Genomic DNA, 25113 nt, shown 5'->3' with positions numbered 1-25113 from the left:
AAATAAAGCTTCTTGAATCTTGAATCTTGAATCTTAAAGAAAGAAATAGCAAAATTGCAATTTGTAGAGTAACTTTTATTGAAATTTTTAAAACAACACAATGACAAAATGACATCAGATGGATGATCAGATAGGTGCTATAACCTGTTATAAAATACCATGTTGGTATAGAAAGTCATAATTGTTTTTTCAAAGTAATGAGTTACTTTGAACTAAAGACATTTATCTCATACTGGAAAAATTTCCAAGGGAAAGACAGCTCCAAAATTAGCTTTAATAAATCAGTCACTAACTATTTCCTGATGTTAAAACATGAGGTTAGTCCTGTTCCTGACATTACACCAACATGAAACAAAACTGCTGCGAAGAAAAGGTTTCATGTTACGTAATAGGCCCACCTCACCTGAACTACACAGAAATGCAAAGGTAGTGTGCGTCACAGTCATGGGTTTTCCCAATTTGATAATTCACGTTGACATGTGATGTCATTTTAGGATATATATTAATTGTAAGATGTTGACAAAAGGATGTGGAGTTTCCAGAAGGTGCTTTGTGCAGTATAAAATTTTGGCCACAGACAAGCTTGGCAGTATCCAGAGCCCAGACTCAGAGAGAGGAGGAGAAGACTGAGCAGCACACAGGTATGGAAACTATAGAATATGATACTAAATGCAAAAGTTATATTTAAAGAAAAGGTGGGGTCGAATAGGCTTAAGGACATTTTGTCTCAAAAACTAGATGTTAGACAGAATAGTGACTATATGTAAATAAAATGTTTTCTCTCTGTTCTTCTCTCTAACATCCACCTCTACCACAGAGAGTCTCTACCTTATACATTTTGGAAGCAGAAGGCCCAGAGGCATCAGCAGTGAAACAGAGATGACTACATCAGCGGCTAAACTTCAGGAGGTCTATACCCAGCGTGGTTTCCTCTCCGCGCTGCCTGTGTTGAATGAGACTGAGCTAAGGGAGGCCAAGAATGCCTTTTCTGAGCTGGAAAGAGAATTCGGTAAGTAGCACCAGCCGTAGCACTGGATGATGAAGGACGGAAGGGATGAAAAGGGAAACGACGTGATGCAGAAATGAAATATTCTAATTAAATTGAGAGTTTGCTCACCATCTTTTGTTCTAAGTGCGCCTGTCAGTTAACTATATATTCTGTGTGTTTCCAGGTGAAGAGTACACCGGGTACAGCCTCCACAATGTTCACCTTCAGTATCCGTGGGTGAGGGATCTGACCAAACACCCTCAAATCTTACAAGTGGTCAAAGCCATCCTGGGCCCTGACGTCATCCTGCTGGACTCGCGCTTCATTTGTAAATACCCAACAGTCAAACCTGACATCCAGGAGAATGGAGAAGGAGGAACCAAACCCGAGCTTCCATACGTGGCCTGGCATCAGGATATGAGGTAGATGTGCGTACTGAAAAAGAAACCTTGAGAGGTTTTTGTTTTGCTCCGTTTTGTTTGGTCTGACTGTAAGTGTTTTGTTCACAGGTATTGGGGGATTGCTGGTGGGCCTGTTCTCTCTGTGTGGCTCGCCTTGGATGACTCACTGCAAGAGAACGGTGCCCTTCAAGTCATACCAGGTACCTCATTTACGACTCACTTATTCTTCTTGTTTATGCCGTTGGTCACTGACCTAGCTGGACCTTAGCACAACAAAAGCTGTCTTAAAAAGGTCTTTGACTGTGTTATTTTTGGTCTTTGTGACCTGTAGGTAGCCACTGCTCTGGCATGTTACCCCATCAGCAAGCCATCCTCCCTGGAAACATGCTGTCAGTCAATCAGGAGATCCCTGAGGAGCTGGTGCAGGCTGATGAAGCTGTGCTATGTCCTCTGTTGGCTGGGCAGATGTCTGTGAGTTTACTTCTTGTTTGTCTAAGATGACGATGTTATGAATGGGTTTGAGTTCAATACAAGGTGAATTAACAAGGATTTCTTTTAAACAGATTCATGATGGACTCCTTGTCCATGCCAGCGATGCCAACACTTCCCAGAAGAGGCGCTGTGGGTTTGTGATTCGTTATGTTCCCACCTGTGCATATCCCATAGAAGTGAGACAAACATGAATAAAGACATGTTGCTATATTACATGAGGATTGTAATCTCACTAGCTGTACATTGATCCTGATTCTTTTTGTTGCCGTTAGGATCCTGATCGTCCCAGGAAATTTGCTGCGACAATGACAGCCTGTGGAACGGATCAGTTCAACCACTTCTCCAACAAAACCACATGAATACTTTGTTGGTTCTTCTTTTATTATTTACTCATGTCAAATGTCTATTCTATGTCTATGATTGTAATCATTTGTTAGAAATAAGGGCAGATTTCTATAGTTTGTACTATTGTTTAGTATTATGCTGTATATATTATAGTATCAGCTGTGAATATATAATCAGTTATCAATAGCACATTATTTTTATGTTCTGGATGTGTGGACACTGATTTTGCTAACAGCTTTTAAATAAACGTGAAAATACGCTGACACCGGTCATGTCGACCTATACATTCAAAGTTCATTAACTGTTTCAAGCGTCAAGACTCAATAAAATATGTTATTTCTAACCCAAAGAACTGTTTCACTTCAAGTTTGTCTTTGATGCACAAAGGTTGTCAAAATGGCATTCAGAATACTTACTCATATAATGCAGCTTAAAAGAGTAAAGTTGTCCTGTTCTGGAAAACAGTTCATTATTGATACAGTATTTGTGGATTCATGTAAGATTTCAAAAATAAGGAGTAAAAGTTTGAACAATACCAGAAGCAACACCTGTGTTACTGTACAGACTTTAAATGTTATTGTCTACAATGACAATGCCTTTGAGCAGCACTATACACATCAGACAACAGTACATACACCAGCACATATGAGCACACAGACAATGGCAGACAACAGAAGGCTACACACTCGGGCCTGTTTTGTGATGCCTATTGATTAAGACTATGATGGCAGGGATTAGGCTTTTCCCAAAGCGAGCCCCTCTCCACCTCAGTGCTCTGTACCTGTGTCCGCAGGCAGTAAGCAGGAAAAACAGTAAAGTATGGTAGTGATTGAGTCAGTGGGTGTCTTCTATTGAGGTTGCAATGCGAGAAATGGCCATAATGTTTAGCTCTGCGAGGTTGAGTGTGGCAGGTCCAATTATCCGATACTTGAACCTACCATTTCATTGTGGGTTGTTGTTATTATTTAAACAAGCAAATGGAGAACCAGTACCAAAGTCAGATATGTAAATCAACTAAACATTAAGTCATGTTCATTGACCCTTCACATGCAACTATATGCTGGTCCAGCTTGGCTAACATACAGGTAGAAGCCACGGGGATCTCTGCCTGCACAGACTTGGTCTATGTGGGCTGAAGAATCACCTGCCCTGTGTCATAAACCACTCAGTCTCTTCCATGTTAAGTACAAACAAAATATAAAATATATGTTTTATTAGAATATTAACCCACATTTTGTATTTTGTGGATTCATTTAATTAAAGAAAGAAATAGCAAAATTGCAATTTGTAGAGTAACTTTTATTGAAATTTTTAAAACAACACAATGACAAAATGACATCAGATGGATGATCAGATAAGTGCTATAACCTGTTATAAAATACCATGTTGGTATAGAAAGTCATAATTGTTTTTTCAAAGTAATGAGTTACCTTGAACTAAAGACATTTATCTCATACTGGAAAAATTTCCAAGTGAAAGACAGCTCCAAAATTAGCTTTAATAAATCAGTCACTAACTATTTCCTGATGTTAAAACATGAGGTTAGTCCTGTTCCTGACATTACACCTACATGATACAAAACTGCTGCAAAGAAAAGGTTTCATGTTACGTGAATGGCCCACTTCACCAGAACTACACAGACATGCAAAGGTAGTGTGCGTCACAGTCATGGGTTTTCCCAATTTGATAATCACGTTGACATGTGATGTCATTTTAGGATATACATTAATTGTAAGATGTTGACAAAAGGATGTGGAGTTTCCAGAAGGTTCTTTGTGCAGTATAAAATTGTGGCCACAGACGAGCTTGGCAGTATCCAGAGCCCAGACTCAGAGAGAGGAGGAGAAGACTGAGCAGCACACAGGTATGGAAACTATAGAATATGATAATTAATGCAAAAGTTATAGTTAAATAAAAGGTGGGGTCGAATAGGCTTAAGGACATTTTGTCTCAAAAACTAGATGTTAGACAGAATAGTGACTATATGTAAACAAAATGTTTTCTCTCTGTTCTTCTCTCTAACATCCACCTCTACCACAGAGAGTCTCTACCTTATACATTTTGGAAGCAGAAGGCACAGAGGCATCAGCAGTGAAACAGAGATGACTACATCAGCGGCTAAACTTCAGGAGGTCTATACCCAGCGTGGTTTCCTCTCTGCGCTGCCTGTGTTGAATGAGACTGAGCTAAGGGAGGCCAAGAATGCCTTTTCTGAGCTGGAAAGAGAATTCGGTAAGTAGCACCAGCCGTAGCACTGGATGATGAAGGACGGAAGGGATGAAAAGGGAAACGACGTGATGCAGAAATGAAATATTGTAATTAAATTGAGAGTTTTCTCACCATCTTTTGTTCAAAGTGCGTCTGTCAGTGTACTATATATTCTGTGTGTTTCCAGGTGAAGAGTACACCGGGTACAGCCTCCACAATGTTCACCTTCAGTATCCGTGGGTGAGGGATCTGACCAAACACCCTCAAATCTTACAAGTGGTCAAAGCCATCCTGGGCCCTGACGTGATCCTGCTGGACTCGCGCTTCATTTGTAAATACCCAACAGTCAAACCTGACATCCAGGAGAATGGAGAAGGAGGAACCAAACCCGAGCTTCCATACGTGGCCTGGCATCAGGATATGAGGTAGATGTGCATACTGAAAAAGAAACCTTGAGAGGATTTTGTTTTGCTCCGTTTTGTTTGGTCTGACTGTAAGTGTTTTGTTCACAGGTATTGGGGGATTGCTGGTGGGCCTGTTCTCTCTGTGTGGCTCGCCTTGGATGACTCACTGCAAGAGAACGGTGCCCTTCAAGTCATCCCAGGTACCTCATTTACGACTCACTTATTCTTCTTGTTTATGCCGTTGGTCACTGACCTAGCTGGACCTTAGCACAACAAAAGTTGTCTAAAAAAAAGTCTTTGACTGTGTTATTTTTGGTCTTTGTGACCTGTAGGTAGCCACTGCTCTGGCATGTTACCCCATCAGCAAGCCATCCTCCCTGGAAACATGCTGTCAGTCAATCAGGAGATCCCTGAGGAGCTGGTGCAGGCTGATGAAGCTGTGCTATGTCCTCTGTTGGCTGGGCAGATGTCTGTGAGTTTACTTCTTGTTTGTCTAAGATGACGATGTTATGAATGGGTTTGAGTTCAATACAAGGTGAATTAACAAGGATTTCTTTTAAATAGATTCATGATGGACTCCTTGTCCATGCCAGCGATGCCAACACTTCCCAGAAGAGGCGCTGTGGGTTTGTGATTCGTTATGTTCCCACCTGTGCATATCCCACAGAGGTGAGACAAACATGAATATAGACATGTTGCTATATTACATGAGGATTGTAATCTCACTAGCTGTACATTGATCCTGATTCTTTTTGTTGCCGTTAGGATCCTGATCGTCCCAGGAAATTTGCTGCAACAATGACAGCCTGTGGAACGGATCAGTTCAACCACTTCTCCAACAAAACCACATGAATACTCATGTCAAATGTCTATTCTATGTCTATGATTGTAATCATTTGTTAGAAATAAGGGCAGATTTCTATTGTTTGTACTATTGTTTAGTATTATACTGTATATATTATAGTATCAGCTGTGAATATATAATCAGTTATCAATAGCACATTATTTTTATGTTCTGGATGTTTGGACACTGATTTTGCTAGCAGCTTTTAAATAAACGTGAAAATACCCTTACACCGGTCAATTTGTGAATGTCAGTTCAACCCAGTTCACTACAACTCTGCCAAATATTGAGGACATATTCTTTCTGAAGAAAGACGAAAGTATTGAAATATGATGCAAAAGTGAAGAAATATTTTTTTGTAAATAGGATTTGGTAATACAAATAAACAACCCTCATATCTAAAACTTCAGTCATTTAGTCATAGTTTTTTTAAGTATGGAAAATGTAATATATCGACCTATAAATTCAAAGTTCATTAACTGTTTCAAGCGTCGAGACTCAATAAAATATGTTATTTCTAACCCAAAGAACTGTTTCACTTCAAGTTTGTCTTTGATGCACAAAGGTTGTCAAAATGGCATTCAGAATACTTACTCATATAATGCAGCTTAAAAGAGTAAAGTTGTCCTGTTCTGGAAAACAGTTCATTATTGATACAGTATTTGTGGATTCATGTAAGATTTCAGAAATAAGGAGTAAAGTTTGAACAATACCAGAAGCAACACCTGTGTTACTGTACAGACTTTATATGTTATTGTCTACAATGACGATGCCTTTGAGCAGCACTATACACATCAGACAACAGTACATACACCAGCACATATGAGCACACAGACAATGGCAGACAACAGAAGGCTACACACTCGGGCCTGTTTTGTGATGCCTATTGATTAAGACTATGATGGCAGGGATTAGGCTTTTCCCAAAGCGAGCCCTTCTCCACCTCAGTGCTTTGTACCTGTGTCCGCAGGCAGTAAGCAGGAAAAACAGTAAAGTATGGTAGTGATTGAGTCGGTGGGTGTCTTCTATTGAGGTTGCAATGCGAGAAATGGCCATAATGTTTAGCTCTGCGAGGTTGAGTGTGGCAGGTCCAATTATCCTATACTTGAACCTACCATTTCATTGTGGGTTGATGTTATTATTTAAACAAGCAAATGGAGAACCAGTACCAAAGTCAGACATGTAAATTAACTAGACATTAAGTCATGTTCATTGACCCTTCACATGCAACTATATGCTGGTCCAGCTTGGCTTACATACAGGTAGAAGCCACAGGGATCTCTGCCTGCACAGACTTGGTCTATGTGGGCTGAAGAATCACCTGCCCTGTGTCATAAACCACTCAGTCTCTTCCATGTTAAGTACAAACAAAATATAAAGTATATGTTTTATTAGAATATTAACCCACATTTTGTATTTTGTGGATTCATTTAATTAACACTTCACTGTGCCATACTGTCACTTGGTTCTGTAGGAAATGCTGCTACATTTTTAACACTGTTATAACTTATCGCTCCTCCTCACTTATTTAGATTGTACTTATTTTGTTTCAATCTGCTGCTAAATTGCACAGTGCGTATTGTTGTATATTGTATATACCTACGCTTAACCACAATGTCTGTTGCACTCTGTCACACTTAGTTCATTGTTTGATTTATTTTACGTTAGCTTTATTTGATTTGATTATGTTAGCTTATTGTCACTCTGATCCTTTCCCATCTTTGTATTGAAACTGTTGCACAATAATTTCCCTCGGGATAAATAAAGCTTCTTGAATCTTGAATCTTGAATCTTAAAGAAAGAAATAGCAAAATTGCAATTTGTAGAGTAACTTTTATTGAAATTTTTAAAACAACACAATGACAAAATGACATGAGATGGATGATCAGATAAGTGCTATAACCTGTTATAAAATACCATGTTGGTATAGAAAGTCATTATTGGTTTTTCAAAGTAATGAGTTACCGTGAACTAAAGACATTTATCTCATATTGGAAAAATTTCCAAGTGAAAGACAGCTCCAAAATTAGCTTTAATAAATCAGTCACTAACTATTTCCTGATGTTAAAACATGAGGTTAGTCCTGTTCCTGACATTACACCAACATGAAACAAAACTCCTGCGAAGAAAAGGTTTCATGTTACGTAATAGGCCCACCTCACCTGAACTACACAGAAATGCAAAGGTAGTGTGCGTCACAGTCATGGGTTTTCCCAATTTGATAAGTCACGTTGACATGTGATGTCATTTTAGGATATGCATTAATTGTAAGATGTTGACAAAAACAAGTGGAGTTTCCAGAAGATGCTTTGTGCAGTATAAAATTATGGCCACAGACAAGCTTGGCAGTATCCAGAGCCCAGACTCAGAGAGAGGAGGAGAAGACTGAGCAGCACACAGGTATGGAAACTATAGAATATGATACTTAATGCAAAAGTTATAGTTGAAGAAAAGATGGGGTCGAATAGGCTTAAGGACATTTTGTCTCAAAAACTAGATGTTAGACAGAATAGTGACTATATGTAAACAAAATGTTTTCTCTCTGTTCTTCTCTCTAACATCCACCTCTACCACAGAGAGTCTCTACCTTATACATTTTGGAAGCAGAAGGCCCAGAGGCATCAGCAGTGAAACAGAGATGACTACATCCGCGGCTAAACTTCAGGAGGTCTATACCCAGCGTGGTTTCCTCTCCGCGCTGCCTGTGTTGAATGAGACTGAGCTAAGGGAGGCCAAGAATGCCTTTTCTGAGCTGGAAAGAGAATTCGGTAAGTAGCACCAGCCGTAGCACTGGATGATGAAGGACGGAAGGGATGAAAAGGGAAACGACGTGATGCAGAAATGAAATATTCTAATTAAATTGAGAGTTTGCTCACCATCTTTTGTTCAAAGTGCGTCTGTCAGTGTACGGTATATTCTGTGTGTTTCCAGGTGAAGAGTACACCGGGTACAGCCTCCACAATGTTCACCTTCAGTATCCGTGGGTGAGGGATCTGACCAAACACCCTCAAATCTTACAAGTGGTCAAAGCCATCCTGGGCCCTGACGTCATCCTGCTGGACTCGCGCTTCATTTGTAAATACCCAACAGTCAAACCTCACATCCAGGAGAATGGAGAAGGAGGAACCAAACCCGAGCTTCCATACGTGGCCTGGCATCAGGATATGAGGTAGATGTGCGTACTGAAAAAGAAACCTTGAGAGGTTTTTGTTTTGCTCCGTTTTGTTTGGTCTGACTGTAAGTGTTTTGTTCACAGGTATTGGGGGATTGCTGGTGGGCCTGTTCTCTCTGTGTGGCTCGCCTTGGATGACTCACTGCAAGAGAACGGTGCCCTTCAAGTCATCCCAGGTACCTCATTTACGACTCATTTATTCTTCTTGTTAATGCCGTTGGTCACTGACCTAGCTGGACCTTAGCACAACAAAAGCTGTCTTAAAAAGGTCTTTGACTGTGTTATTTTTGGTCTTTGTGACCTGTAGGTAGCCACTGCTCTGGCATGTTACCCCATCAGCAAGCCATCCTCCCTGGAAACATGCTGTCAGTCAATCAGGAGATCCCTGAGGAGCTGGTGCAGGCTGATGAAGCTGTGCTATGTCCTCTGTTGGCTGGGCAGATGTCTGTGAGTTTACTTCTTGTTTGTCTAAGATGACGATGTTATGAATGGGTTTGAGTTCAATACAAGGTGAATTAACAAGGATTTCTTTTAAATAGATTCATGATGGACTCCTTGTCCATGCCAGCGATGCCAACACTTCCCAGAAGAGGCGCTGTGGGTTTGTGATTCGTTATGTTCCCACCTGTGCATATCCCACAGAGGTGAGACAAACATGAATAAAGACATGTTGCTATATTACATGAGGATTGTAATCTCACTAGCTGTACATTGATCCTGATTCTTTTTGTTGCCGTTAGGATCCTGATCGTCCCAGGAAATTTGCTGCAACAATGACAGCCTGTGGAACGGATCAGTTCAACCACTTCTCCAACAAAACCACATGAATACTCATGTCAAATGTCTATTCTATGTCTATGATTGTAATCATTTGTTAGAAATAAGGGCAGATTTCTATTGTTTGTACTATTGTTTAGTATTATACTGTATATATTATAGTATCAGCTGTGAATATATAATCAGTTATCAATAGCACATTATTTTTATGTTCTGGATGTGTGGACACTGATTTTGCTAACAGCTTTTAAATAAACGTGAAAATACCCTGACACCGGTCAATTTGTCAATGTCAGTTCAACCCAGTTCACTACAACTCTGCCAAATATTGAGGACATATTTTTTCTGAAGAAAGACGAAAGAAGTATTGAAATATGATGCAAAAGTGAAGAAATATTTTTTTGTAAATAGGATTTGGTAATACAAATAAACAACCCTCATATCTAAAACTTCAGTCATTTAGTCATAGTTTTTTTTAGTATGGAAAATGTAATATGTCGACCTATAAATTCAAAGTTCATTAACTGTTTCAAGCGTCAAGACTCAATAAAATATGTTATTTCTAACCCAAAGAACTGTTTCACTTCAAGTTTGTCTTTGATGCACAAAGGTTGTCAAAATAGCATTCAGAATACTTACTCATATAATGCAGCTTAAAAGAGTAAAGTTGTCCTGTTCTGGAAAACAGTTCATTATTGATACAGTATTTGTGGATTCATGGAAGATTTCAGAAATAAGGAGTAAAGTTTGAACAATACCAGAAGCAACACCTGTGTTACTGTACAGACTTTAAATGTTATTGTCTACAATGACGATGCCTTTGAGCAGCACTATACACATCAGACAACAGTACTAACACCAGCACATATAAGCAAACAGACAATGGCAGACAACAGAAGGCTACACACTGGGGCCTGTTTTGTGATGCCTATTGATTAAGACTATGATGGCAGGGATTAGGCCTTTCCCAAAGCGAGCCCTTCTCCACCTCAGTGCTCTGTACCTGTGTCTGCAGGCAGTAAGCAGGAAAAAAAGTAAAGTATGGTAGTGATTGAGTCGGTGGGTGTCTTCTATTGAGGTTGCAATGCGAGAAATGGCCATAATGTTTAGCTCTGCGAGGTTGAGTGTGGCAGGTCCAATTATCCTATACTTGAACCTACCATTTCATTGTGGGTTGTTGTTATTATTTAAACAAGCAAATGGAGAACCAGTACCAAAGTCAGATATGTAAATCAACTAAACATTAAGTCATGTTCATTGACCCTTCACATGCAACTATATGCTGGTCGTACAGGTAGAAGCCACGGGGATCTCTGCCTGCACAGACTTGGTCTATGTGGGCTGAAGAATCACCTGCCCTGTGTAATAAACCACTCAGTCTCTTCCATGTTAAGTACAAACAAAATATAAAGTATATGTTTTATTAGAATATTAACCCACATTTTGTATTTTGTGGATTCATTTAATTAAAGAAAGAAATAGCAAAATTGCAATTTGTAGAGTAACTTTTATTGAAAATTTTAAAACAACAAAATGACAAAATGACATCAGATGGATAATCAGATAAGTGCTATAAGTTGTTATAAAATAACATGTTGGTATAGAATATCACACTTGGTTTTTTAAAGTTAAGAAACACAAACATCCAGTATGCAATGAGAAATTTCTTAAGCCAGTTTCAGTGTCTCTTTAACCATCACTCCTATGCCATCAAAAACACTATGAAAGGGAGCATTGCACATGAATGCACAGGTGGTGACCAGCTTATTTTTGACATCAACATGGGCGCTCTCCACATCCGTGTTGACATGTTTGCAGCCCATCTCCTTCACGGCGCCCGCTGTCTGAGCATACGGCCACCTAAAGACAAAAGTGTAACTTAAGTTAGAACTGTAGACTGATTTTTTTTTGTTTTTTTACATGAATAGATGTTTGATTATGCTAAACTATTTCACACACTTTTCACACTCTTTGTCCTGTCCCACAGTGAGCTCACAGCCGGGCAGGATTTTGGCAGCGATTACAGGGGAGATGCAGCACATGCCCAGCGGCTTTCTGGCTTTGTGGAAAGCCCTGATGAGCTTCTCTAAATGTGGCTGGATGATGCAGTCCTTATTCTTCACTGCCCAGTCACTCAGGTTCTTCGCCACGCCAAAACCCCCTGATGGAGAACACACAAGATTTGTTCAGAATCTCACAAAAGTGATGGGGAAAAAAACAGAGAAATGTAAAATATTTTACTCCGCGGAGGTTCAGACTAACCTGGGATGATGAGGGCGTCAAATGCTGAAACATCCAACTTGGCCAGATCAGTCACCTCACCTCTGGCGATGCGAGCACTTTCCTGCAGGATGTTTCTTTTCTCCTCTGTAGGTTTCCCCTCACAGTGATTTACAACATGCATCTGATCTGCATTTGGAGCAAACATCTGCACCTAAAATGAAGAAATTGAGCTTGTGAAACGTCTTACCTCTGCAGCTAAGGACTTTGGGATCGTTTTAGGCCAACTAGTGGGTCAAGTTTATGACAAATCTCTTTTATTGCTAAATTAATGGACAGAACAGTGATGTCAAAGTGGCAGTCTCTCTAAATCGGGGGTGGATCTTGACATTAAATAACAAATGAATAGTCTGATTTTTTTTCTTACTTTTGCTCCAGCACGACTCAGATGGACGAGGACAGCAGAGGCCTCGTGGATCTCTGTGCCGTCATAGACTCCACAGCCTGAGAGAATAACTGCAACACGCTTAGCCATGGTTTCTATAAAACACACACATGGAGCACATACATATTTGTTTCTCTATCAGACATGAAGAGCACTGCTCCTGGTCCACCTGTGTCACATGTTTACATAAAAATTTTTACAGAGCCAGTTGACAAAGGAGTCACCAGAGGGCTGCTGCTGTGGCCAAGTGACACTGTTGACACTTTACAGACAGGAAGATACAGGAAGAGGTTATCTGCTGTTCAAGACTGGTATTAATAAATATTCAGAAATGTTAAATATTTATGTATCAGACACTATTTTGCTTCCATTACATGTCTTCTTTCAGACTAGTGGAAGGAAAACATCCAACATACACATTAAGGTGTTTATTTTACTTCACTTTGTATCTGTAGATTTCTTCTAAATTCCCCAAAAGTAAGCATCAGATAATTCCTTATTTGCATATTAAACATAACATTTCAGAAAACTTGTAATACTAAAAAATAGTCCTAATGTAAGTAATAGAGAATAAGGGAAATGTCATGGTGATATCTATTACTTAAATGATTTACCCCTTGAGCATTTCACCATTTCCCCCATGCAATTATTGGCATAACTTTGCATTAAATCACAACATATTTGTCTGACAATTGTTCCTAAAATATTAGGAAAACGCATTTGTTAAGTGTAGATAGCAGAAGTGAAGACTGTAGATAGATCTCACCTTGTGTGGGTACAGCAGGAGCGTGTGAGCTGTTCAGTGGAGGTGTGTTTGGTGAACTCAGAGACAGACTCCTTATAGTCGAGCCTGCGTCTCTGTCTCCTCCCACAACAGGATGACATCAGGGTAAGGTAAACAGGAATACTGTTTAATCATTCATGGTCAGCTTTGGGAATAAATTGCTGAATCATTCCTCTCTGTAAACAGTAACACACATTTAGTTTATTATTATTTATTAACATTATTGGTTTATTTTCAATCCTCTGTGTTGAAAGAAAAATCCAATTTTCAGTCTCGAACACATTTATATACATATAAATAATAAATATATGTTTAATATTTTGATGAATACATATACATGACTAGACTAAATGGGTAAAATGCTGACAAATATAATAGGTGCTTTAAGAATATGAATGTCAGTTTGTCCTTATTTGCATTTTATGAAGCATATTGGAGGGAAAATGAAAATCACCTCATCTGTGTTATTTGAATTATAATTGATATATGAAACTCTGCATGTGTGCAATACAAGAACAGTTAATATTGAGTAACCTAAGTTGAGATAAAATGACTGTACAGGTGCATTCATTACAATCAGCTTACGTGATGTCTATAATGTATCATAAAATCGAAGTGAACTCACTTTACAGATAAACTACTTCGGGGTCGTTTTGGTAGTAGCCTGTTTTACCTGTGTGACGTAGGTCTACCGGAGGTTTTTCCCAGTGAGGTGCGGCTCTGTTTTAAAAAAAAATTTGCTACGTGCTGACGTCAGACGCAGCTGTATAAAGTGCAGCCTCACGACTGCAAATCTACTCCCGCGATGGCTCAACTCCACTCACTGCATGTGTCCGTCGGCATACTGGGCATCTCTGGCGGTAAGCTTTGATTTACATGTCAGTTACGATGTTATCATCATACGTCGCATAAATAAAGTGTCATCCTCAAACTGTATTTTAGTATCAAGATTCAGAAAGTATGTTGTGTAGGCTGGCTCATTTTTAAGCCAAACACTAATATCAGAAACCAATCTGTTCTTTTCCATAATTAAATGGCATGGTGATGTATGCAAACAATATATAAAGTGACATATTAGCTTGATTTCAATTTTTAAAAAGCATGTTGTTTAGGTTTTGAGCTGAAAAAAAAACTCAAAGCTAAAACCTAAAACACAACTCTGTCATGTCAAGTGATCCAATTATATATATATATTATATATTATGCAAATATATTATTATATATTTTTTTTTAGATGAATAATTAGTTACATTGAGTATAATAATAATATCATGATATGCATGTATTATATTTTGAAAGGCCACATAATAATAATGATATATGCTGTTATTGTCTTTTCTCTGTTGTACATTGTTCTGCTGTGCCCTATTGTTGCTAATGTATTTGCCCTGCTTTAATGGTTTCTTATGTCTTCGTCCTACTTTTATTGTGTGTCTTATACCGCAATTATTGTTTTAAACTTGCATCTTGATTTCAGGATGCTACTTTACATGCCAACAGATGAAAACGTTCATCAATATGCACTGTCCCTGACAAATAAAATGAATAAATATATAAATAATAATAATAATACATATGTAACATGGTATTTAAGTTTTTGATTATTTACCAGCAGATGGCTCTGGATAATATTTCTTCCCCTTTTATTCTTATAGGTTCTCTCCTGCTTTTGGTGAACAACTATGCCAGCTCACCTGAAAAAGACTTCATCCCCCATACTGCTCTGGGGATTCTGCTGCTCATCATTGCAGTCCTCTTGGCTTATGCTGGTGTGTTTTGGATGAATCACACTTTTTGTCGAATTCCTTCATTTGTAGCATTGCCTGATCTATATTTGTGAAAAAACTCATAATCCTCTCCTCTGTTCTATTAACCCTCTGTCTCTCAGGTATCCGTCACAGTCTGTTCCACGCCCAGCTGTTTTCCGCTCTGTGTCTGACTGTCTCTGCTCTCTGGTGTGGTTCAGGTCTGGTGCACATCCTGGTGGGGCAGAGGGTGCTTCAGCCGTCAGAGCTGAAATCCGCTCTCGTCCCGGGCCTGGCAGCATTTACCTTAGCCCTGCTCGTCATAGGCTGCGTAGCAGTTTTAGTAAAGAAAGCAGTTCTAGCTCTCATAGCTGTTGGCATTAGCTTAGCATGCGCCCATCAAATCGCCGGTTTGTCGGCTGCAGGTTTTGGTCAGTCAGCCACAGCTGCTAACTACCTTCTGGTGTGTCTGGTGGGTGTTTACTTTGGTTCTGGACGTCTGTTATCCACCATCACTCATGGTAAAGTGGAGCCTGCAGGAACCGGCCTGAAGAAGAAAGCTGAGCTGAAACCAGTGCAGAACCAGCAGTGTAGTGATGCAGTATCAGTAGGTGTGGTGATGAATATGCTGTCCGCCTCTGTTTTAGCCTGTTCTCTGCTAGGAGTCGTCCCCCAGCTCTCCGTCGGTCACGTCCCCTGGCTGTGGACAGCTGGAGTCTTCCAGCTTGGCATGTGTGTCCTCTTCTACAGAGCCATGGACACTCTAGCTGCCACTTTTTACGGCTTTACTGCTGTGCTGAAATTTGCAGAGGGCTACAGCGTTTTCCTATCACTCTACTCAATTAGGCCTTTCACCCCTGTTCCCTTCCCTGTTGTCTTCTCTGTGCTTTTCTTCACCCTGGCTCTGTTTAGTTGTCAGAAGAGCTTGCTGGACGGGCTCTATCAGTTATTCTTTGCAGCTTATTGTATTGCCATTGCAGTCCAGCGTCAAGGCTTCTTCCAAGGAGGCACGCAAGGTGTACAGGGAGCTATATTTGTATTCTCTGCTTTAATGCTTTTAATTACCACATTCAATATGGTTTCCACTGCAGTGATTCCAACAGGACAGGGCTATTTCAAGGCTTTAGTATCGAGAATCCGGGGTCTTACTCTCAGAACCCATGATAAAGAGCTCCATGCACCTCACCTGGGCTACTCGAAGTATGCTGATGCAGAGGTGCTAGGCCATGCATGCAGTGTGCTGGCTGCTTTTGCCATCACAGCCACAGTTGGTGACAGAAATCCTCTATCTGTGCTGGTTCTGCCCTGGGTGGTGGCGGCTGGAGGGGTACTCCAGATGCTCTGTGGCTCTGTAGCCTTTGCCCGAGGTAAAACATTTGAGAGCACAGTTTTTATTCTGTACGGGGTGATGTGGGCCGTGTGGGGGTTGACACGATACGGAGGCCTATACGGTGAAACTAGGAGCTTTAATGTGGCTGTGGGGATTATTAGCTTCATGCTGTTTAATGTTTTAGTGACGGCTGCGGCGCTGTTTCTGAGTGTCGCCTGGTTTGCTTACGCCCTCACCTTCCAGCTAATCCTTATTAGCTTTCTGCTGGATGCAGTAGGTTCACTGCCTTATGGTTATGACATAGGGGTCACCATCATCTTTGGCCTTGTCAGTTTTTATTGTTTCCTTGCGCACATTTTCAACAACACCTTCCAGTCCCCCCAAATCCCCTTAGGAAAACCTTTAGTCAAGCTGAGTGGGGTTGGGGGAGGCGCAGATATTTGTCCGCATGTACCAGCCCGCAAGGCCACGTCTGTCCAGCAGATTGCAGGTGAGAATCTGTGCAAGAAACCAATGTTCATTTTGTTTTCATTTTCATGTTGTTTACATCTATGATATTGTTTTTCCTCTTCTTCCATCTGCAGAAATCATGAAAAATGGTGGCATATGTGGAATGCCCACTGACACTGTCTATGTGCTGGTGGCAGCTTGCAACAGGCCCGACGCAGTTGTCAAAGCTTTCAAGTGAGTTCCCATTTTCATGAGTGTGCCCTCATCGGCATTCATTTATTTATTCAATATCATTACTCTCTAATGGCTGTGTTTGACTTCAGGGTGAAGAAGCAGGCGCAGGACAGACCCATGTCCCTGTGGATCTCCTCCATCAAGCAGCTGGAGCCGGTGCGACACCTGCTGAGCCCTCTGCTCCTGGACTTCATGGAGGCTGCGTGGCCCTCCTCCATTAGCATGGTTATACCCAGAGGTATGTGTGCGTTCATATTTCTACAACATTGTGTATGTGTGTGGGGGAGCCTTATGTTGCATGACGGAGGTTTTATGAGCATCATATTGGTTTCTTGTCTCACACAGGGCCATGGATGGACACCTTTGGTTTAGGAGATGCTGCCAAACACATAGGGACTCCACAAAGCATTGCAATCAGAAACCCAGACTGTTCTGTGGCCACGCACCTCATTAATCTGGTAAGAGCTATGGGAATTAATCACGACAAGTCTCAAAGTGCGTGAAACTAGTCAGCAGGCCCTTTAATAAATACTGTGTTTAAATAAATAGTTTTATTTCTTGCAGGTGGGACCCATTGCTGTAACCTCAGCCAACCCTACAGGAGAGGCAGACACAACTCACCACAACCAAGTTTATGCTAAGCTCGGCAAAAAGGTGATGACAATATTTCAGTGTAATTAAATACAAGGCACTGGTGTTTTCATTTTTGTTTTGTTGCATAAACTACATGTGCATTTTGCTTGGTTAGGTGGATGGAGTGTTATGTGACGGACCCTCCCCAGAGAACATTGCCTCTACTGTGGTTGACTGCACAAAGATTGAAACAGGGCATATTGGTTTCTTCAGAGTGGGTCTCATCCCTAAATCTAAGGTAATAAAAATACCCCTTCTACTCTATTCATTCTAAACACACAGTTTCAGTTCAGTGTCTGCTTATACTAAAACCTGCTGCTATTGATTGTTTGCTTTCAAGGTTCTTCAAATCTTTGAGGAGGTTCAGAAGCGGTGCAGACACGGGCAGACGAACCCTGCCTTTGAAGATGAACTGCATCTGCCAGATACACAAAGTGACGACAACGCAGCAGAGTCAGTACGAGGAAGTGAAAACTCAACACCATCCACAGTTTCCCCTGACCAAAGTCCAGTCCTCGGAAATAGGTTATAGCATGAATGCACTGCTTAAAAAGACTGCCAAATGTTACGTAAATTGAGATGTGTACACTTTTGTTTAGTGAAAAATCCATGCACGGATGGGAATTTAATAGATGCCACACTGCTGGTTGAGGAGGCCTCATGTATCTCCAAGTGCAGGGACAAGTTGTTCATGTCTTTGTTCATTTTACTGTGTGTATTATGTTTGTCGTTTTTTTCTGAATGTTGCATATTGGTGTGAAATTTCTTTAATGCTTTTTATTCTATGCACATGAACTCTAATGCACTGTCACTTTTTATATGACTAACTCTCATTTGTGTGTTGTACTTTATTTAATATATTAAAATGTTTAATTGTCTTTCTGGTAATTGTAAAAATTGAAATACATGAATGTACTGTATATACACTTTCATGATAAAATATACATTCATTATTTCCATAAGCAGCTGCAATCATTTTTTCAAGTATTACTTACTATGTGCTATACTATATTCTATGAAAGTTATACTCGTAATAATATTTAGAGATCACTTCCCAATATTAAAGTTACCGGATTGCACTATAACTGCACTTTGGGCAATATTATTTAAAAATGGAAAGGAATTTATATATTTTGTGCAGTCTTATGTGTATGCAAATAGAAAAAATTAAAACTGTAAAAATGTGTATTCTGTCACATTTGAAAAATAGACTGAGGGATATTACGCTACTCACCACATTGTGTTATCTATAGATATTGAGTGTAAATCTAGCTCTGTATTCATCGTGAGGATTACTGGATTATTTTTTGGACACCTGATTTTAAGGGTTATGAGTCACACTTTTTCAAAACCCAATAGCAGCAAGAAAAACCTGTTTCAGTGTTCATATGGAAATAGAAATAGAAAAAATTAAAACCCATTGAAACGTTCACTTTTTCGTATTAGCTGCTCACTTCATTCATTTTAAGAACACGTGTTAGCAAAGTATCATAATTTAGAGACACCTAAAGACAAAATAAATGTGATGAAATGTGTAATAATTATGAGAAAATTATGCCTGTTTCACATGGAAAATGTCTGAATATGGATAAATAGCATTTTCAAAGAATACCCATCATTTGCATTAGTTGTATACCTTTTTTAAAGCCCCAACACACCTTAAGTGCATTCATGTTGTTAGCTTTGTTGCATGTTATAGGCTAGGAACATTCACTATTGATACGATGCTGACATCACATACAGTAATTTCCAACGTAACTCCTCCCAACTTTCTGCTTACTATGTCTAATTAACAAGAGTAGCTTAATGAAAACAATTGTGTGGGTGTGCAGGACTTTAATATGAAATAAAATAAATGTAGAAATAGGCTATGTATTACAAAAATAAAATTAAAAAGAACTGCAGCAAATCACATCCAATGTTTTTTTCATGAAACCATCATGTGAGGTACAATGTGATCATTAATAATGTTCAGTGTCACTTCACTCAGCACTTGTTGGAAATAATGAACAGGCCATGAGAACTTGGGAAAAACATAAAAATCTTATCATGAATCAGTTTTTGTCTCAGTCTGCAAGTAAAGGCCTTAAGCTCATTTTTCTTTTCCTGGGAGATTTGACGTTTTTAGGATGACATTACATACATTGCGTGTTCCCTTTTGTTCGTCTTATTGTGCAATAGAGGGTGGTTTTCAGACAAAAGTCTGCAACTTTATCTTCTGGAATTTCCCCCATTATGCTTTATGAAAGACCTCACATGGAAAAAATAAGGAAAATCTGCCCCAAAGAATTGACTTTTCCTTTTCCAGTGAATGTGCTCAATTCAGTTTATACTGATTATTTCAACACATGCTTCTCCCCGTCCCTCACTAGCAGTAAAAAGTGTATTCTGTCATATTTGAAAAATAAATAGAGTGATATTACTCTACTCATCACAATGTGTTATCTATAGATATTGAGTGTAAATCTAGCTCTGTGTTCATCGAGAGGATTTATATTAAGATGGATCAAATCATTCCAACCAAGCAAGAACATCTAGTCAGGTGTGTTCTTGCTTGGTTGGAATGAAAACCTGCTGCCCTTTACTGTATTATTTTTTGACACCTGATTTAAAGGGTAATGAGTCACACTTTTTCATTAAAACAATTGACAGCGAGAAAACCCCAATAGCAGCAAGAAAAACCTGTTTCAGTGTTCATATGGGAATTCTGAAAATGAAACAGGTTTTTCTTGCTGTAAACATTCTTCCTGTTTAAATTATACTTCTGCAGTCAGAATTTGATATATTGAGCAGGTATCTTGCAAAGTTACAACCTTTATTCAAAAGTCCCTTTTCTAAATTTGTCTTCTTAAAAGAAAGATTTGATCATTTGATCATTTTGAAGCATAACCCTAACCCTAACCCTAACCCTAACCCTAACCCTAACCCTGCACATAATGATTTTTTTCTCAAAGCAAGCAATGTGGATCCTATCATTGACTCTGAAAGCATTAAGAAGGGAGCTCTCTGTAGCCACTGTTTCAATGTTCATACAGGCAACTGGCTATTGTTTGAAAACAAACAAGCAAAAAATAATATTAATGTAGTGAATCTAGATTTAGATATTGATTGATTTTATTTACTAAACTTTTTTTAGATGAGACTGAATGTAAACAATTTGAGCCATCGTCTGTGATGTTTAGGAATGGTGGTGGGAAAGATTACTGGAGATTTGTGTAAAAATGTGTAATAATAATAAAATAAACTGTGTAATAATTATGATTAAAAATCGAATTAGGATGAGGGTCATGTGATCTGCAGCTATGTGAAAACCGTGAGTTTTGTCACTTGGTAGGTGATAAAAAAAACAACATTAATATGTTGCGAGAAGGTACATCTGCGGAAAGGAAACTCACAGAAACCTTAAGCAAACACTGCTGTTTCCTTGTTATACTGTTTGTCAGTAAATGCTCTGAATGTTCTGTTTTTCCGAAAGTACTTAACTTACTCAGTGGAGATGATTAATCAAACTATTCTCAGAAACTAGAGAGAAGAACAAAGAACAATACAGGCCAATAGAGTGTGGTGTCTTATAGCAACTTGTAATGAACTCTCTTTGAGAAAACAGGCTGACAACATCGTGTCATCTGAACATCACTAACCTATATAAGCATTACACTTGTTTCGGTATTTTCCCTCCTTCAGGAAGTTCATGAAAAAAAAAACGCTTGCGATGATAAATCTTTATAATGTAGTTCCTTCTGAGTGATTTATGAATCATCCAATACCAACATGTTTTCACTCCCAAGTTGTTACAGCGTCAGAACATGTTGCCGTGAGAACGTGTTGCTAAAACATAATCAGCCTGTGGAAAGAGTCTCTGCATAAAGAATGTAATTACATTCAGTGTTCAAAGTGTTTCCTGGTAATCAGTTACTAAGTACGAGGACAGCCGTACCATTGTGGCATTAGAAGGTACATTTAGTTATTTAGAAAACCCCAAGGATAGGCAGGTAATTTTCACGACCAGTTTCAGATAAAAAATAAAGTAACTAATGATTAATTTCCTTACTGGTACAGAAGTGTCTGGCGGTCAGGAAAATAATTGACTTCAATGAAAACAAAGGCTTTAATTATATTTAAGGAAATAAACTTCCTCATCATTATATAAATTATGTATTCCCATCTTTCAAGTTATTTTAAAGTGATGCATAAAGAAAAAACTATTTCTTCCTATTAGAATGATTTTAATTTAATTTAGAAATGACATGACTGAAGGATTATAATGCAGTATATATTTTGTTGAGTCAGTATTTTGTTATCCTATTTAGGTCAAAATAACTTTCTTTCTGCCTTGTTCGGAAACAAAAATGTTGAAATGAAAACCGCTGATTTCTCCTGGGAGCAGATTTTTCTTTATTCTTTCTCACATGACATCTCGTGTGTCCTCAGCAAACAGGAAGCATATAGTACAAAATTCCCGGCAGTAAAGATTCTGAGCATTGTTTGCAAACCACCCTTCATGGGAATTTACACACTAGAACTAACAAAGGACAAGGTAATCAATGTGTGTAATTGTAATACAAGCAAAATGACATCACGCATAAATGAAAATTGATTTGAAACTCACGTCAGCTCGCTTCAGGGTGTTAATATAAAAGGATTTGAACATTTGTGTTTGTAAACGTATGCATTTTCTTTTTTTGGCAAGTTTTTGTAAGTTAAAGAAATGAGAGACATTGCTCATAGTAAGGCTACTTTCTCCAGGGAGATTTGCTTTTGAGGATGTGAGGGCGATTTTCTTCCTGAAGTGATTTTACAGATTGTTGTGCCTGAAAAACCATTGTGAGCAAGTGATGAATACTGCACATGATGATTGTGTACATTTGGGTGGAAGAAAAATGAATGTATAAACATATCTCTCTCTTGGTCTGTTGGCTCTGCTCATCATCCCTCCTCTCTGACCTGCAGACCCTTACCTCATTTGCCTTTTTTTTGTCCTTTTAATGCATCTTACAACACCGACACAACACCATTTCATCCCTCATGCTCACCTTAACACTGCAGATTACACTGATTGAGATGATTTGCTTTTATTATTAAATAACTTTTGTCAAACCGTTGAAATGATTGTGTCTTACATTTGTCATGGCCTGAGAGACAAGTTTTGACACAAGCTACTGGTCTAGGGGTGGCAGTGTGTTTGTTGGTCCCTCCACCACTTTAGAGTCGGACCAGACATCAGCATGTTAGCATTGATATTGTGAGCATGCTGATTTTATCATTTAGCTCGAGGCACCAGTGTGCATGTACAGTTTCACACAGTCGATTTCCAGTAAAGTGACAGTATGGGTGGGGCTAGGTCATGTTACATTATGTCTAAATATGGCAGGTTTAGAGCGATCTGTTCTTCAAAGGTTGTGTCCCATTGTTTGTATAGTGTTTCCAGTATAACCTTTCCTTTCCTTTCCTGTTTGTAGACTATGCACCATGTCATTAGGTTTCTTATGTGTCAATCAACCAAGATTTTATTTGTGGGATTTGTTTGAAAAATATTTGTACATTGTGAACTTTCATGTTAATGCATCAGTTGTAGAACAAAACATTTCTTCACTGTAAATGAAAGGCACACACTGTGTACTGATCACTATGTCTTTGGTTCAGTTCCAGCTGGGCGGCTTTGATGCGTCTCATTTCCCCCTTTTTTTATGTCACCTCTCAATTATGACCCAGCTCAACTACTTAACTATTGAAAAGAGTCAGAAATGCTGTAAAAATGAATCAATTGGAAAATATATTATATGTGACATTGTTCATTTATTTTTATTATGGGACACAAATGCACATTAATGAAATTCATAATTTTCACAGTGAACTTAAATACATTTTTCTATTCTACCCTTAATATTAACATACATGTGAGTTCATATCAACATATAGTATCATTTAAAAACATATTTAGAGACTTTACAGTCAGTTCATAAAAATATTCTTGAATGAATGAATTAAATTTCTTTATTTTGAACATATTAAAATTATATATATATATAGATAGATAGATAGAGAGAGAGAGAGAGAGAGAGAGGGAGAGAGAGAGAGCACCATAGGAAATAAACCTTAACATTAATATATTCAATAAACAATATATACAATATTACAAGCAACACAAATTTAAATATTTTATATTACATGTTTTAAAAAAGGAGAAGGAAGAAGTTTGCACTTGTTTGTTTGTTTGTTCCTACCCCTTTATCCACTATTCATCATAATTCATATATAAAACCTATCACGATTTTATATACAATTCTTTTGACTATTCTAAATATTAAAGTTCTTACAGTTCTGTTTTTGCCAGGATGATACAGCTGAGAAACGGTATCTTCACTAAAGGACAATGTGAGCTACACATGGTTATTTTATTGTAACATTTGCCAAGACATCCCCAGTTATACATATACCCAACCAGCAATACACATGCATTTACTCAGTTTTTCACATTCTTCATAAAGTGCCCTTGAGATTGTTAAATGGAAATAAACGATAGTGTAGGGAACCAGTCACAAAGAGGATCTCTGAGTGTGAGGAATGAGGTGCGAGACAATCACACCATTGTGCTTTTCACTCGCTCGAAGATCTGTCGGACCTTTACCGCAGGGACACAGCCTTCCCTAACAATGGTGATGGTCCCTGTGGAAAGAGTAATAAAGGTTTGAGTTAGGAAGTACCTGTGAAGACAGATGAAAAAGAGAGAACGTAATGGAAATATCATTGTATTTTACCTTCATCAATCTTCAGGCAGTTGACCACGGTGGAAGCAACAACTTCATTTGAGTCGCCGTCACACAGAACCCCTTGAAGCTTGTGTCCCAGTCGACTATGGCAAAAAAACAGATGAGAGGGTGTGTGAGTGAATGTGCATCCATACTGTGATGGAACGGTGTGTAGTGAGTCAGTGGAATATGCGCATGAGGACTCGAGTACAGTCGAGTTCTTTGAAGAGAGACCTACTTGATGACCATGGTGTGGTGGGTGCTGTCCGCCTCTCCACTGGGATTGGCTGAGGTAATAGCAAGGGGTCCGGTGATGTCACATAGGTGTCCAGTCACCGTGTGGTCAGGGACACGGATCATGATGCTGTCCTTGGTGCCAACACGGTCATAAGCTGGTCCCACCCCTACGTGAGATAAAATACAACTGAGGTGAATACTGACGGTAGATATTAATAAGCTGAAACAGTGAGGGCGTTAAAACTAAATAGTTTACTGTACCTAGTTTGAACAGCCAGTTTCCTTTGCTGACGATGCAGCTGATGCCTCCTGGGTAAACGTTCCTCATAAACTCCCAGAGCAGAGGGCTAAAGGGAGGCTTAGCCGCCACCAGCTGCTCCACATTAGAGATACAAATGCAGATTGGCTTCTCTGCTGGTCTGTCCTGGATGAGGTCACAGATAACAGGTTGATGAGTTGGATTTAATGCTCTGTGTCATACTACACTTCAAAATGTTTTCATTCTTACTTTAATGTTGTAGATTCTCTCGATAGCTTGAGGATTCTTGCAGGAGGCGGCCAGTGCATACACAGTGTCTGTGGGAATACCACATACTCCTCCTTCCTCCAGAATGCCAGCAATCTTCAGGAGACCACTGGTGAGTCGTGAATAAGT

At 39.1% G+C, this 25113-nt stretch overlaps 5 protein-coding genes across 5 annotated transcripts; 4 read left to right on the top strand and 1 right to left on the bottom strand.

Annotated features, from left to right (window-relative positions):
* Positions 1–607: 607 nt before the first annotated feature.
* LOC310948479 (putative alpha-ketoglutarate-dependent hypophosphite dioxygenase) lies at positions 608–2240 on the top strand (the record flags this gene model as incomplete). The annotated part of the gene is made up of 7 exons (XM_083915623.1): positions 608–641; positions 818–1009; positions 1173–1410; positions 1498–1589; positions 1721–1860; positions 1953–2057; positions 2154–2240. Exons 2-7 carry the CDS (start codon positions 880–882, stop codon positions 2238–2240), a joined length of 792 nt encoding a protein of 263 aa, XP_083771749.1. The 5' UTR covers positions 608–641; positions 818–879.
* A 2088-nt stretch (positions 2241–4328) lies between these two features.
* On the top strand, positions 4329–5690 carry LOC310948334 (phytanoyl-CoA dioxygenase domain-containing protein 1-like; the record flags this gene model as incomplete). The annotated part of the gene is made up of 6 exons (XM_083915427.1): positions 4329–4458; positions 4622–4859; positions 4947–5038; positions 5171–5310; positions 5403–5507; positions 5604–5690. 6 exons carry the CDS (start codon positions 4329–4331, stop codon positions 5688–5690), a joined length of 792 nt encoding a protein of 263 aa, XP_083771553.1.
* A 2630-nt stretch (positions 5691–8320) lies between these two features.
* On the top strand, positions 8321–9681 carry LOC310948332 (phytanoyl-CoA dioxygenase domain-containing protein 1-like; the record flags this gene model as incomplete). The annotated part of the gene is made up of 6 exons (XM_083915425.1): positions 8321–8450; positions 8614–8851; positions 8939–9030; positions 9162–9301; positions 9394–9498; positions 9595–9681. The coding sequence occupies 6 exons, from the start codon at positions 8321–8323 to the stop codon at positions 9679–9681; spliced, it is 792 nt and encodes a 263-aa protein (XP_083771551.1).
* Positions 9682–11298: 1617 nt separating this feature from the next.
* Positions 11299–13088, bottom strand: LOC310948093 (glutamine amidotransferase-like class 1 domain-containing protein 3, mitochondrial; the record flags this gene model as incomplete). The annotated part of the gene is made up of 5 exons (XM_083915102.1): positions 13063–13088; positions 12279–12391; positions 11894–12065; positions 11591–11792; positions 11299–11491 (listed from the first exon to the last, which is right to left on the bottom strand). Exons 2-5 carry the CDS (start codon positions 12384–12386, stop codon positions 11299–11301), a joined length of 675 nt encoding a protein of 224 aa, XP_083771228.1. The 5' UTR covers positions 12387–12391; positions 13063–13088.
* A 797-nt stretch (positions 13089–13885) lies between these two features.
* On the top strand, positions 13886–21921 carry LOC310948331 (uncharacterized protein; the record flags this gene model as incomplete). Its single annotated transcript, XM_083915424.1, has 10 exons — positions 13886–13940; positions 14736–14849; positions 14969–16645; positions 16740–16839; positions 16929–17077; positions 17185–17297; positions 17404–17493; positions 17588–17710; positions 17813–17929; positions 21904–21921. The coding sequence occupies 10 exons, from the start codon at positions 13886–13888 to the stop codon at positions 21919–21921; spliced, it is 2556 nt and encodes an 851-aa protein (XP_083771550.1).
* Positions 21922–25113: the final 3192 nt, after the last annotated feature.

The sequence above is a fragment of the Echiichthys vipera genome (assembly GCF_963691815.1).
Source record: "Echiichthys vipera genome assembly, chromosome: 6".
NCBI classification, from domain to species: domain Eukaryota; kingdom Metazoa; phylum Chordata; class Actinopteri; order Perciformes; family Trachinidae; genus Echiichthys; species Echiichthys vipera.
The sequence above is the reverse complement of the archived record's forward strand: the minus strand, read 5'-3'. Positions and strand labels throughout refer to the sequence as shown.